Source organism: Talpa occidentalis, unplaced genomic scaffold (assembly GCF_014898055.3).
Source record: "Talpa occidentalis isolate TD23 unplaced genomic scaffold, MPIMG_talOcc4v2.1, whole genome shotgun sequence".
In the NCBI taxonomy this organism is placed as follows: Eukaryota; Metazoa; Chordata; class Mammalia; order Eulipotyphla; family Talpidae; genus Talpa; species Talpa occidentalis.
In genome coordinates, this window is record NW_026555331.1 from 114892326 (window position 1) to 114907605 (window position 15280).

At 34.7% G+C, this 15280-nt stretch overlaps 1 protein-coding gene across 6 annotated transcripts in view; it reads left to right on the forward strand.

Annotated features, from left to right (window-relative positions):
* The window catches only part of SEMA3A (semaphorin 3A), a 691723-nt gene that overhangs the window by 565395 nt on the left and 111048 nt on the right, over window positions 1-15280 (forward strand). For all 6 annotated transcript variants that reach the window (XM_054692483.1, XM_054692485.1, XM_054692484.1 and 3 more), the window contains one exon: window positions 4459-4578. In XM_054692483.1, coding sequence (XP_054548458.1) covers window positions 4459-4578 — 120 coding nt within the window. The remainder of the gene's footprint in view (window positions 1-4458; window positions 4579-15280) is intronic.

Consider the following 15280-nt stretch of genomic DNA (forward strand, 5'->3'; position numbering starts at 1 on the left):
CTACATATTTGTAATGTTTGTTTTTGAATCACTTGCGCTTGGCTCCTATATCTTTTTTTTTCTAGGGGGTAGGCATTTTCTTTCTCATTTATTTTTCCAGGCTAATATCTCTGTGTGTAATCCCTCTATCCATTTCATCTGAAAACACTAAAAACCCTTTAAAAAACAAGTGCAAATGACTTGTCACTAAGGATGATGAATCATTACTGCTCAGGTGTGGCCTTGGGGTTTACTGGTTTATAACTACCTTTGCTTTTACTTCTAGGCTAAGTTATCAATTTATAATGCTGTTGGTCTGGAGTGCATTTCAGTAAAATAAGAGGTCAGTATGGTTGCCTGACTCTTGGGAAGCCAACTTGTTGCTAAACATCTCTGTGTATATCAACTTAAACTCCAAAAAGGATCAAGGTTTGAAAAATGAATCCATTTTGAACTGATTACACTCTCTTTATTACGTTGTAAATCCTCTGGTGCTGAGCAAAGCAATGCAGTAGTGTGATGCCAAAAAGTACATTACAATCTGGGTTATAAGAATCGTCATGGTTCAAGAAAAGGTCAGAAACACTCTTCTTCTGTCTCCCTAGAGCAGAAATGTGTGAAGTGTGTTTCCTTTTGCTGCCACACTTCCTTCTTTTTTAGAGGAAAGTCCATGCTGCTTCCAAATAAAATGAATATCCTGTTTTGGAACACTCCAAAACCTTGGCAGCAGCAACAAGCCGGAGAATGAAGCAAGTGAATGACAGAAAGTGATACTCTTTTCTGCAGGTTTTCTGTTTAAGGAACAAATCCTTACTAGCGATGTCTCTTTTGACTTCTTGATTCTTCTCTGTCCATTTCCTTTAATTCACTCTATCCTTCTCCTCCATTGTTGTTGATGAATTTCCTTGCAGTCATTTTAACCAATTTTGAAGGTATTTCCTGCCATTTCTTTGTCTCACTCTCAGTGTCTTAAAACACATGCTAAGACCAAGAGATTTCTCTCCATTCCATTTGCATCAACCTTCAAAATAATATTGAGCTAGCCCCTGGGCATGGCAACAGTACAGACTGCTGCCAACTGGGAGAGTTCAGTGGGGAAATGAATGGGATCATTCCAGGCCTCAGGCCAATAGGGTGGGTCTATTGCTTTGTAGCTCAGATAGACTCCCTTATCAGCATTCTCAGTAGAACCATTTGCCAGATTTCACAGCTATAGTCCTGTGATTGATTTTTTTCCAGCAGCTCTGCAGAGGAATATTATAGTGGCTCTTCTTTGACACTTAATAGAGAACAAATTAAAATTATCATGATATTTAGTGTGACCTAATTCCAAGTTTTTAAGACCTGAGAGATGTTCACTTATTAATTATAGCTAATCAGTTATCCAGTCTAACAGCTGCAGAGGTATAGGAGCCTCCTCTGTGTTCACAAGTGTCTGTAGTCTTATTTTATATTTCCTTCTTTCTGTGTTGTGGAGAGTGAGGATCTATTCCCACCTCTGTGGGATATGCTAAGGTGTTCTTGATGGGATTAGAGAATTTGGGTTTGTCTTCAAAACTGCATGCATATCTTTAAAGGCAACACAGGCAACCTGAAACCCTATCCTTTTTTTAAAAGATTTATTTATTTATACCAAAGCTGGGGTACAGACCAGATGTGCGGGAGGGTGAGAGGATTCACAAGAGACAGAGCGGGGAGCAGAACAGGCAGACGGACCAAAAGCATTGCTGAGGGAGAGACAGGAGAGGTCTGTTGCACCATGTGGGTATCTCCCTGGCTGGCTGGGATTCGAACCCATGCTGCAGAAGCTGTGGACATCTTCACAGTGCTGTGCTCAACCCGTGCCACCAGGGAAGCCCAGAAACCCCTTTCTTTTTTTTTCTCCCCCTCCCTCAGAAACCCTATTCTTTTCTAAAATGAACAAGACACCCATCTGGGTCTGCCACTATCGTTTATTAAAATATTCATTTGCTCACCAATAAATAGACATGGACAGTTTCCTGGTGTCAACATATGGTGCTGGAACAGGTTATTTACAATATTGAATGTTATAAAATTGAGCCCATAATCAGGAAGGCTGTCTTTACGTAAAAGCAGAGACTATGCGGCCACCTACCTATGTGAAGGTAAGAGAGACCGTGAAAAGTTTCCTAAAAATAACTTCTTTGTAAGTGACTGGATTTTCTTAAAAGTGCAAATAAATCCTCTGGGTAAAACCCCATGAATGCCTCATTTGTAAATGAGTTTATCAGATGTTTCCCATTCCACAACCTGTTTCCCCTGCCCAGCATCCATGCGGTTTCCTTGGGAAGGAGGAACTATTACAGAATGAGGAATTTGTTGTTAAAAGTCTTGGAAGGTATATGTGTTTCACCATTTTGCCTTAGAGGTACTCTGTGCTAAGTGAAGCATAGGTGAGCTCCACACACCCTTTTATCTGTGGAATTTTTCTTCACAGCAACTTGCAAAATCAGTTGATTTCTGAGTTTAATCTGTATGTATGACACCTTACCAGACAAAAGAAAAAAAAAATCAGGATCTAAGTAACAAAACTATGGGAAAAATTCAATGTTTATTTTTGTTACTCCTCAGCACATGTTAAAAAAGCATGAGGAACCATAACTTCGAAGTTTTACATTTTACTTTAAGTAGATGAAATTCACCTTTGGGACAATATATTTATAGCACATACTTAGGTTTCATACTTAGGTTTCATCCTAGAAAAATCGGCGATGATAGAAAGCAATTGTTATAATTTAAATATCAATTTTTCTGCTTAAGGTTGGTAGTCTGCTCCTTATTTTATTGGGGAATAGCATTAAGACCAAAATCATCAGTTGCAACCACAGACTACAAACGTCATGTGGAAATGTACTTAAATTATCGTAGCATTCAGTTAAAAACTGCAACTGACTACGTAAGTCCAAATGCTTGAAAAGCCACATGTCATAGAGGCTGACTATGGGACTGTAACACACTTAGAGGTTCCAGGACCAGACCAATTCTTTGTTATGGTTGCCATTATTGCTTGCACTATAGCCTGCTTTTGATCTTTATTTGCCTTTATGGTTACATAATTGGTTTTAATTCAAAACATTTATGGGCAAAAATGCAAAACTATTTAAGAAAGTCTCTGATCATTAATAAAATAAATGTGAATGTAGTTTTTATTATTTAACATAGGAGTATTCAAAGTGAATGTTTTGCATTCCATGGAGAATTCCTATTTTCTACTATATGTATATCCAATTTTTAAGATTTGTTATATGGTGTATACACTAGAGCATTTTATTATGATGTATCTTCATAATTTGATATTTATAATAATGATAAAGATTCATCTAGTTAAAATAGTTTATGAAATTCGTATCTTTCCTGCTTTGAATTATTTGGCAATAAAGTTATGCAATTTATAGTCTGAATATTCATTCTTTTTTCCTCCCAAATTTTCCTCCACAGGAATAAACTACTGTAATTTCTGTTTACAGAAAAATATTTCTTTTCACAGGATCTACAGTTTAAAATATAAATAGCTGTATCCATTTTACTTCTTAGGTGATATTTTTGTTGGAAAATAATACGGCAGGAATATCTAAACTCCTGTAAATAATAAGATGTGACTAGAATTTCCTCTTATAACTTGTTCTTTAACTGAGCTCTATGGCTTATGGGGTTTATTGTGGTTTAGGATGTCCATGGACCTCCTCAAAATATGTATTAATTCATTATAGCCACTCTACAAATTACCCTTCAATCTACAGGTTTTCCAAACTCTGCCATATTCTCTATTTAAAAACCCGAGTTGTCTCTGAAGCTGAGTGAAGCTGAAGCAGGCAGCTCTACTTTCTTAGGATCTAAAAGCAGCACAAGTGAAGTGCACAGTCAGTGCCCATCATGATGGGTTATTAATGATATTTAAACTTCATGTTTAATAGATTTAGTTATATTTTATTTTTGTTTTATTTCTAAAATTAACTCAAAGTTGATCTTTGCAAAGAAATTTTCACCACTGTATTACTTAGATAATTCATTAAATAATCAAATAATTTACTATCCCTCTCCTTTTTAGAAAACCGCTACTATTGGTTATATTCTTTTTCTTTTTATTAAATTATTTGATAGTGATCATACTGTAGTATATGCAGATATCAAAGTATAAAGTTGCACAACTGAAACATAGTTTTATAAACTGTTACTTCAATTTTATAAAAGCTAAATTACACAGTTTTAACAAAGAGAATATTATTAATATTCTAATATTTTAATAGCAGAGAATATTATGTTTAACCTCCCAAAGAGTAAGAACTTCTATATTTTTAGTTCATGCAATGATATGAGCAAACAATAGAATAATAAGCTCTAAAAATGTTGTGAAAAGGACACCATAGAAAAGAAATCTGTTCAAGCATGCCTAGCACCCTAGAGGATAGCTCAGTCATGCTGACTGCTCGAACTCACTGGTTTCCTTTTGTCTTGCAGAAAGAATGTGCTAATTTCATCAAGGTGCTTAAGGCTTATAATCAGACCCACTTGTACGCCTGTGGAACAGGGGCTTTTCATCCAATTTGCACCTACATTGAAATTGGACATCATCCTGAGGTAAAACGGGCTTTTAAAAAATGGTGTTTGTCCATGACCCTGTCCTATTCAAATGCTTCGTTACTAAATTTTTCAACTCATTTAGCTTCTGGTTTGCTATTCAGTGGAACCTACTTCAAATTCAAATGCTATTACGAATTTTAGTCTGTGAGTCCAAAAAAGAATGAGACCATCACTCCACAATAACTCTGGGACAGGAGGAAAGAAGGAAGAGAGCATTTGGTTTCACCCTGGCTTACAGAGTCCAATCCGTTTTGCATGTGCAGCAGATGTCAGCAGGCCGAATGTGTACTGTTTTCTCCTTCATTTGTATATTGCCAGCTTTCCCCTCCATTTCCATCCTCAGCCAGAAGTGTCTGCCACCCCAGTTGTTTTCTTCTGCCTAGGGATTAAGAAAGGATGTCATACATGTGCACAATTATCTGATCTCACATTTGCCCTAAATTATTCACATTTGTGTTCTTGCTCAGCTGAGCTTTGAATTTATATTTTGGCTATTATTTTGGCAGCAAGAAATAGAAAAAAATTAATCTATTGCTCCTAAAAGATGATTAATGAGAAAATTTAGTGAAAACATTGGACAGGTAAATTTAAGTAAAACCTGAAATTATGGAAATATTTATAGGGAAAGTTACTAATGTTGAAAGCAGCTGAATTGGGTTTGCCGGTAACCTTCAATCACACGCATTTTTTTATTTCTTGGCTCACGATACTTAGAAGAACAAAAACATTCATGTGATGAGAAAATCATTTGTGACAGTCTCTTTCCAAATTGGGATTCAGAAATACTCTATAAGTAAAAAATTTGTTTGGGGGATATTGTTTGTATCCTAAAGATTAAAATACAATTTACATATTAAACACTTTTTTATAGCTGAAATTCTAGACTTTCTCTTTAAAAATGTTTATGGTACCTAAAGTGATACAAATGTGTTCTTTGAATCCAAAGACTTAGAATGAAAATAGTGTTCTGCCTACTTTTTTTAAAGAAGGTATCTTTAGACTATATGGTTTCTAGATAACACTCAATATTAATTTCTTGATGAACCTGGGAAGGTTATAACACTTTCCCAAGGTCTCATTAATTAACATCACATCCCTATCACATCCTTATCACATCCTTCCTCCTTCTTTTCATGTAAGCACATACACCGACTTGTTCACATATTTAAGAAATTGAAATAAAAATTAAGTAAGAGCAATTCTACTTAAGTGGCTTGTTTCATGATGACAAAATTAGGAATCATTTCCTACATAGGTGCCCGGCTATGTTTGGCTCCTTTTAGATAAATCTCTCCCACTTGACTTCCTTCTCAGCTATTTCCTATAAACAGGTATCCTAAAACTTCAGCCCTGAGTGATTGTTCCACTTCCCTATAGCCTGGAGATGGCTGCAGACAGCTCCCTTCACAGCTTACTGCACTTTTTATATGTGCTGTCTCCACGCTATGTAGGACGGCGGGGTCAGGAATGTTGAGCTAGCAAAGGTGGTGGAAATGGCATGGACTTTGGTGACACATATTACTTTTTTTAAAGATTTTTTATTTTATTTAATTTATTTATGCATACAAGAGCTGGAGTGTAGGCCAGAGTTGGGGGGGTGAGAGGATTCACCAGAGACAGAGTGGAGAGCAGAACAGCGCATTAGTGTGTTTCAATACACTGCTGAGGGTAGCAGCAGGTGAGACAGGAGAGGTCTGCTTCACCATATGGGTTAGCTCCCTGGCCTGGGACTGAACTCTTGCTGCAGAGGCTGGCGATAATTTCATAGTGCTGAGATTTAACTCCTTGTGCCACCCTGGAGTCCCGACACATGTTGCTTTTAATCTTGTTCTACAACTTACTAAACGGAGAACACTAGGGAAATTACTTAACCTCACTGAGACTCTGTCTCATAATGTGTATAACTAAAGAAATACTCTTTGATGCTCAATATCTACATTTTAAGGGAGAGGCTGACTTACTACCTCCAATTGGCTTCTAACCTTCTTATCAGGGCGTGACCAGTTGACTGTTTTGCAGTGAAAACTCAGAATTCTAGACCTGCCATTGTTAAAACCAAGTCCACGGGTGCATTGGTGAAGGAAACTCTATGGGATTATACCTGGGGAGGGGGGGCGGGGAGGAGAGCAAACATTGTTTAAAAATGAACAATGATGTAAAAAAATTTTTAAAGTAATAAAAAAAAGAAAAAAAGAATTTGGTTGTTTAGGCAACTCTAGATCAGAGGCATTCTGTAGGGAAGGAAGAGGGGGAAGGATCAGGACAGGGAGGGAAAAGCACAAGGGACTATGGTGATGATGCACGGGGGAATTGGTGGTGGGAATTTCATGGGAAATCATACATTGTACAAATATGAAGAATGATGTAATAAAAAATATATAAAAGAAAAAAAATAAAACCAAGTCCTTGGACTTCAGGATACTTGTTAGACCTCAGTGGGTACAGATGCTTGATTTAGAGCAAGCAACTTTCTCTCTGAGTCTCTGTTTCTGATGTAGAGTGGTACTGAGAATGGTCTCTAACTCATAAGGGTGTGGACAGTTTAACATTATGTAGTAGGTAGTAGGTGCTGGGAAACAGTCAGTTATTACTTTAAAAGTATAAATCTGCATCTCAGGTTGAAAACTTTTGCTGTCTCTCATGTTAGTAATTGTTACCTTGTCTCTTAAACATAACTCTGTTCATCACAAATTGTAAATTACTTCATGGGATTTTCATTGTTGCCAGGTTATTCTGCACTTAGCTTAATTTCCCAATTTTAGTGTACGAAAATGACCTTGATGGCCACTGAAATTAAAATACCATATAATGTTCCTCTATCCAAAAAAAGGCCATGATTTTTCCCTTTTGAAGTTGCCTTTTAGTATAGTTTGCAGCATATTTCCTTCTGAAATCATCCACTATTTATTGTGTTCTTATGTGTATTGGGGAGAATGGAAAGTTATGGGTTCTGGAGCCAGGAAAGTAGAGGAGGCCATTTCCTCCATTGAAATAAATAAATGAATAAAACTTCCTTTATGATCTCCTTTGAGGTGGTATTATTATTTTCCTAAGACCTGAAACACCGAGCCTCTTTAGAAGCTTAGTGATCTTGATTTGCATGGCAGCTACAAATTGGGAAATACTGCTCCAAACTGTTCATGAGGTCATAGGGAAGATGATTATACAATTACCTGGGGAATTTGGAGCAGTCTAGACAGTCAACCAGGGAAATTCTGGAAAAGATATTATCAAGATAACTTGTCTAGACGACATAAAATTTAATTTTAAGTGCTTAAGCTGCCTTAAGAGAGAATCTGCATCAAATTGATCTATACTGATATTGCAAGTACTGCTTTCAGATTTAAACAGTTATACTGTAGGGAAGTTTAGTAAAAAAGCCAATGTGTTCTTCATACAGTTAAGGAAAGAATGACAATAATGGAAAGATTGAAAAAGTAAGAAATAAAAGAGCAATCAGGACTGTGGCCACAATTGTGTGATTAGAGTTCATAAACTCTCATGAAGTTTTTATCTAGTAACTTTTATTTACAAGATAATTTCTTAGATAGAATTTAGACACATCTTTCTCTTAAAGTATAGTAAAATATAGCTTGTATAGTTCTCTGTTTACCTTGTCCCATACTACATAAAATAACAAAATAGTTCTCTAACTACTGACCAGACTATAAATAAATAACAAGTAACTTTATTGTGGAAAAAGTACTTTTTTCTATTATCAATTTTTGTGGACATTTTTCTTCAATTTTTTCTTTGCAATGTTCTTCCTTTAAAATAATTCATTGCCTAACTGTGCTAAAGGGGAGAAAATCCTTGCATACCATACATCTAACAGAGAACTGATATCAAAGATCTACAAAGAACTCATAAAACTCTACAAAAACAAAATAAATAACCCAATCAAAAAATGGCAGAAGAACTAAGCAGACACTTCTTCAGAGAAGACATACAGACTGCAAATAAGCACATGAAAAAATGTTCACCATCACTTACCATTAGGGAAATGCAAACAAGAACCACAAAGAGATAACATCTCACATCTGTGAGAATGGCCCATATTAAAAAGACCAGAAGCCACAAGTAATGGCAAGGATGTTGAGAAAAGGGCACTCTCCTGCATTGCTGGTGGAAATGCATACTGGTCCAGTCTTTATGGAAAAGAGTATGAAGGGATCTTAAAACATTAAAAAAAAAAAGTGGGCCTGCCATTCAACCCAGTAATTCCACTTCTAGGCATCTACTCAAAATATTCTAAGACACTACTTTGAAAGGAAACTTGCACTCCAATGTTTATTGTAGTGTTACTTAGTATAGCTAAATTATGGAAACAACCTAAGTGCCCCCAAACAGATGCATGGATCAAGATGTGATGTATATACACAATGGAATATTAATCAGCAATCATAAAAGATGAATTCTTGTCATTTGTGACAACATGGATGGAGCTGGAAAGGATAATGCTAAGTAAAATAAGACAGAAGAGAAAGGTCAATACTAAGGTATAACTAATAGGTGGAATATAAAGTACCTCAAAAGAGTAAGATAAAGACAAGCTTAAAAATTAACCTTTAAAAGCTGATTACAGAATGGAAGCACCAAGGTGCTCACCAAGGAAGATAGTGAGGAGGGAGATAAGAACAAAGAGGGAAGGAAGTTCAATGGACTTTGGAGGTGGAGTATGGGTGATTTGGTGATAGGTAGTTAGTTATACCTACTTGGTGATACCTGATGGGGGTATCCAAATATTACCTCAATTAACAACAAATAAATTAATGTAAACAATAGAGAAAACAAAAAGTATACCCTCCACAAACTTTTTGAAAGTAAAGTAATTCACTGGCTTATAACAAGTTCATAATATTGCCGAAATCCATTCATAAAAAATGACATTATGGACTTACTATTCCAAATGCTTGAATACCACAAAGTAAAGGCATCAGGTCTTTTTTATAACTGTATTATTTTTCTTGAGGTCTGTGGTTTACAATACTTTATATAACTTAGATATATAGGTTCATCTTATATCTCTTCAGTTGTATTTTACGATGCCATCCCCTCCAAACAAGCACATGGAACCATCCAATCAAGACTCCCTTTATCATTTAATTGTTTCAGCTCTTATTGGAGGAAATTACTAATTCCTTTTAAATTATGATCATTTTCATAACCCCTTCAATTAGCATTCTAGTTATGAAAATAGACCTTGTTTTACTCTCCCAGCATTTAACAGCAATATTTATATTTCTGAATACTGTATTCTTGAATCTACTCTCACTGTATATTGAATGTCTTCTGACCACACACAGATTGTCATTGATTGCTATATTAAACAGATTTTCTGTTTCCTGTAGGACATTTGGGAATCGGTAGACATATTAATTAACTCCAGTTCTATAAGATGGATGTCAATCAATTCTTGGGTATCTGCCAGTACTACTTGACACTGTAGATAACTGCCAATGAGGTCACATACTTCATACACATGTGTGTGTTTATCATAAAAATGCATGCAGAGTTCACAGAAGGAATGATTCAGAGTTAGAATACAGATGATTTTTGAGTTTAAGCTCCTAGCCATTCAAATGAAAAATATAACTCATCCTTAAGAGACAGACTATTCCCAAATGGCTTATTGAATGTGGTATTTCCCCTTCAAATTTACATCTGTTAATAAAAAATGTATGAATTTAGGAGGAGTATAGGTTTTCAAAGAAGTCTCTGACTGTTTTCTCATATTCCAAATGGGACTTTTCTATATAATGGAACGGAAATCTAAAGAAAGTTGGGCCTAAATGCAAGTTGGAAAATAATAGCTCTAAATACTCTCAATTTATGACAGAACAAAAGATCATTAATAAATTTCAGTGACATTCTATAGTCATCATTAAGTTCATTTCTACAATAACAAAAAATACATGTGGATATAAAGTAAAGAATGTTTTCTCTGATTCTTTCCTTCCACCAAGAATAAGAATAAGAATAAGAATATTTTTGTGTAAAACTTTGAATCAACTTTCTTAGTAACAATCCCCAAGGCCAAAATTGTATTAAAGTAGTAGCTAGGTCTCTGTTGACTGATGTATATACATCTAATCTAACCTAGTAATTGAGATATCTCTCAATGTATTATGTTATTTAGTCCAGTAGAACACAAATATATATCTAAGGTGAAGATACTAATCAGAAATTAGTTATCTTAAAAAAACAATTAGGAGTTAGTTTTGTGTAGTTGACTCCTTTCCATCTTTCATAGCTAATACATTGGAGTATGTGTTTACTTTGTAGTAGGCTAACCTGGGTAGAAAAAGTCAGAATTCCTTGTGATTTCTTGTCAGGAGATAGTGTTTCTACAGGAGATAGTGTTTCATTTCTACAGGAGATAGTGTTTGCCTAATTTGCCCTACTAGCATGAGTCAAATGGGGTTAGGGAAAATGTGTTTTACTTTGATGACAATATGAAAAATACATATAAATACATTCTCAATTATTTGGATAGCTACTTCTAATCATATAAAATTTTAAGGCTTTAGTGTTCTTGTTTGCTTGGGTTTATGATTACATGAGTGCTAAGAAGACTTAATTTTTATGGGCTGATGAGAAAACAACAAAGCTTGACTCGATTTCAAATGCTGTATACCTGGCAAGCAAAGGTGAAAGAAAGGTCAGAGTGAGCTGTTGGAAGGAAGGTTTTGCTATGGTTCAAAGAGAGAAAAGTGGTTCGAGAATTAATATCATCCCAGAGCGCAAAGGAGCTGCCGGCCTAAGAACTATAGTTTCAGATCACTAAAACCACATTCTTGTTGCAAGGTGTTTACTTTTCAGAATATACCACAGTATCACTATCAGGTTGCATTACTATTGCTAATTTCAATTGTATTTGTTTTTCTCCTTTATAGGTAATTAGTTGTACCATTGAGAACATAAATTTAGCTTTATAATTCCATAAATTACTTGTTAGAAAATATACAATGCATGGTACCTCAAAGGCATACTAAGAAGATGCCTTGTGTTAGTTTTTAAGCAGCTAGTCACCTGTTGCCTACGTTCACATCTGAAGATAGTCCTCTTGCCCTAATGTAATGATTGTGGTTGTGGGCTCCTTATGGTTCCCAACTGCTCCAGTCAGCACATGTGGTCTGTCTGCGTGGTTTGCAGTAATGCACTATTACTACCTGGGAATGTTTCATCCACTTTGAACATGCCAATCATATTCCAAAGCTAGAATCAGCTAACCTGAAATTAGAAAAAAAAAATGAATAGAATACATATTTCATAATTCGAAGCATCATATGATTTTAAAGACTATGTCAAGAAATTATCTTTGGGCAGATAAATAGATTAATAATTACATATAGGCACTCTTACCCTGTATTGGCATATTTACATTAGTCATGTAAATTGACTTTGTTAAATCCAACTCACTGTGTATTGGTGGTAGATCTAGGATTAATATCCATGATTAAGACTTCATTATATTCCACATTATTTTTTTAAAGATTTATTTATTTATGCATATAGCTGGGGTGTAGGCCATGGGTCACCTCCCTGGTCAGGGATTGAGCTCGTGCTGCAGTGGCTGTGATTAGCTTCATAGTGCTGTGCCTTAACCCCTTGCACCACCAGGGAGGCCCCCACATTATTTTTTTTAATCAGCCCAATCCAGTAGAAATATAATTCAGACTGCCTGTACTTTTAATTATTCTGGTAGCCACATTAAAAAGTAAAAGTAAACATTAATTTTAGTAATATATTAACTCTATATAAAACATATCATTTTAATGTGTAATAATATTAAGTCAGTAATATTTATATTATTTTTGTACCACCTTGGAAATTTAGAGTGCATTTTACACTTACAGCTCACTCAGTCAATTCCCACATTGCAGGTACTCAATTGGCTCATGTAGCTAGCAGCTATCATATATAAGAGTACAGTCATAGAAGATAAAGCAATAATAGAGTTAATGTGAGATTATCATATCCTCATTGACATTTGTGCAAGAAACTATCTGATACTTGAAATCTAAATTGTTGCTAATGATATTATCACTTAAAATATTTTTGATTTACATTGTCCCCATAGATTATTTGGATCTAGTCATTAGAATTAACAATAGTCTAATAATTCTACATATTGCAATTGAGCTTCAGGAGGGAGAGCAAAGCATTGATTTACAAATGTAGGGTGGTTTTAACATGATGTTAATTTCTCAGAAGTTATGGTAGAAGTTCTAATATTATATGTTGTCTTACTGTCATTCATAAATTTATAAATGCATCGAAAAGTTCCTTCAAGAGAAAAGGGGAAGCAATCAGTTTTTTCCTGGTATTGAGGTGAATATGATATTTGTTTCTTTCAAACTGTGGAACCTTTACTTCAGATTCATGTGGAAAGCACCTGTCCTTATGGATCTTAAATGATCTTGCTGTAAAAGCCAACACATGTAATTATAGTAGACTAGGAAAACATACCATAATATATATCGCTAACATGTGTTTGACTATACTGACTATAAATACAATAAGGACTATAAAGAACAAATTCATGGGGTAGAAAGGGAGAGCCATCAGTTGTAGCCTCATCGAGAAGGTGAGACTGGATCCCTGCATTACGTGATGAGTCAATTCAAACAGGATGAGAGTTGGGGAAGAAGAAATAGCAAAGGCTGGTGATGAGAATCAGCGTGAGATGATGAGAAAAGCACTGAGGTAGGGGAAAAAAAGACATAATGAGAAAGCCAGACCTTTTGGAATAGAGATTTTGTTTATTAAATAGGTTTGAGGGACTACTAGGAAATAACGGAGGCTTAACATGTACATGTAGATTTCTTCAGATTTGTAGTTACCGTTCTGCTCACCTGCTATGCTCAATGCCCAGGTGACTCTGAAAGCAACTTGTATTCATATGAAGGATTTAATAGAGATACAATTGACTTTAAAAAAAAATGTGAGAAGTATTTTTTTCTAAGCAAGGCCAGAAGAGTAATGTCACAGAACATAAAAACAAATACCTACCCTCAATGAACTCACATACACATAAATATCTGACTTGAAAATGGTGAAAATATCAGTAATAATAATATATACTTTAATGGTGATATACAAATGTGATCTCTTGCTCTCTCAAAATAACATTGCATATAATATTTTCATACTGCAGCTAAACATAAGTAATTTAAACCACAGAAATCAAAACTGCGATAATGGGGGACTACATCTTTATTTGATGTTTCAAAAACTCTTGGTGTATGCTTAGTTTGCAAGTGGTGATGAGTGTAAATAAGGAAATGTCTGTTAAAGTGAACAAAGACCATCATATTTATGCTGGATTTTGAAAAGAGGCAGAAGTATTGATTTATGTGGAAGGTAATCAAGACTGGGAACATGAATAGAAGGACAGAGACAAAAAAGATCAATGGGAAAAATAGCAAATAGCCCAGTGTCCATAGAGTATAATGAGTTTTTAGAAATTAAGATGAAATTGAGTTAAGAGAAGCTAGTCTTATAGCTACACAAGATTTTAGAAAGAGGCTAATACTATTATTGCCACCATTGGTTTTGAAATGTAATTTTTTGTGCGTAAGTGTGGAGAGAAGCAGAAATGAATGGACGTATAGATATAGCCATTATGAGACTATAGCAAAGTTGAATCATGTAAAAATATGAGAGTCTAGGTGGATAATGAGTGAAAGATACTAAATATATACTTCAATTCTTTTAGGAAAACAGCAAGGAATCATAATGACATCCTAATCACATAAGCCATAAAACGAAATATAACTGAAATGATACTGTTTAAATATTTCAGTGGAAAAAAATAACTTTCCAATTTTTTGGTGCTACTAAGGCAAACCTGTTTTGTGCATACTCAATTTTCACTCCTGAGTCTACAAATAAGCTGAATTTGTTGTGCATAAAGTATTAAACTATTATATTCAGAGTTTTATGAATTTCTCACAATAGTGTATCACTCAAGCATGTTTGTAATTACAGAAAATGCTTTTTTGTATAAAGCATATGTGATCATACAACTAAATTCTCAAACACACTTAGCTTAAAATTAAAATAAAAACAAAAAGCTGAGCAGAAACAAGCAGGATCAGTATGTAGTATTTAGAAAGAGTGAATGTAAATGAGAAATCAAACCTTGTTTTTTTTTAATGTAATAGTGACATTATAGCTTAAGGTAATTCTGTGACATTTATGACAATAATATTCATTATTTTCCCCAGTTTTTCTCCTGCTATCACTGGTTTTTATGATTGTTTTATTTTTATTTTTACTCTTAATGACTGTAGTTGTTGGCACATTTGATGGCTTTATCAACACTATATCATTTGATTTTCACAATTCCATGATGAAAGTGTTATTTCCATTTTTCAATCTAAGAAATTAAGACTCAGTTTCAGCAAATTGCCTGTCATCTTAGTAAATCTGTTCACTAATCATCATAACATGATCTTTCAAGTGACATACATAATATGTCTGGTATTGTACCAATAATGTCTCATTGGTAAGATGCTGCTTCTTGGTTTTATATTAGTTTTTTTATTGTAGTAAAAATATGTAATACACCATCTACTCTAACTTTTTAACTTGCACAATTAGGTATTATTAACTAGAAGCACAATGTTGTACAAAAATTTCTTCAGCTTGCAGAACAAATTTTATAGCTATTGATATCAACTACCCATTTTTC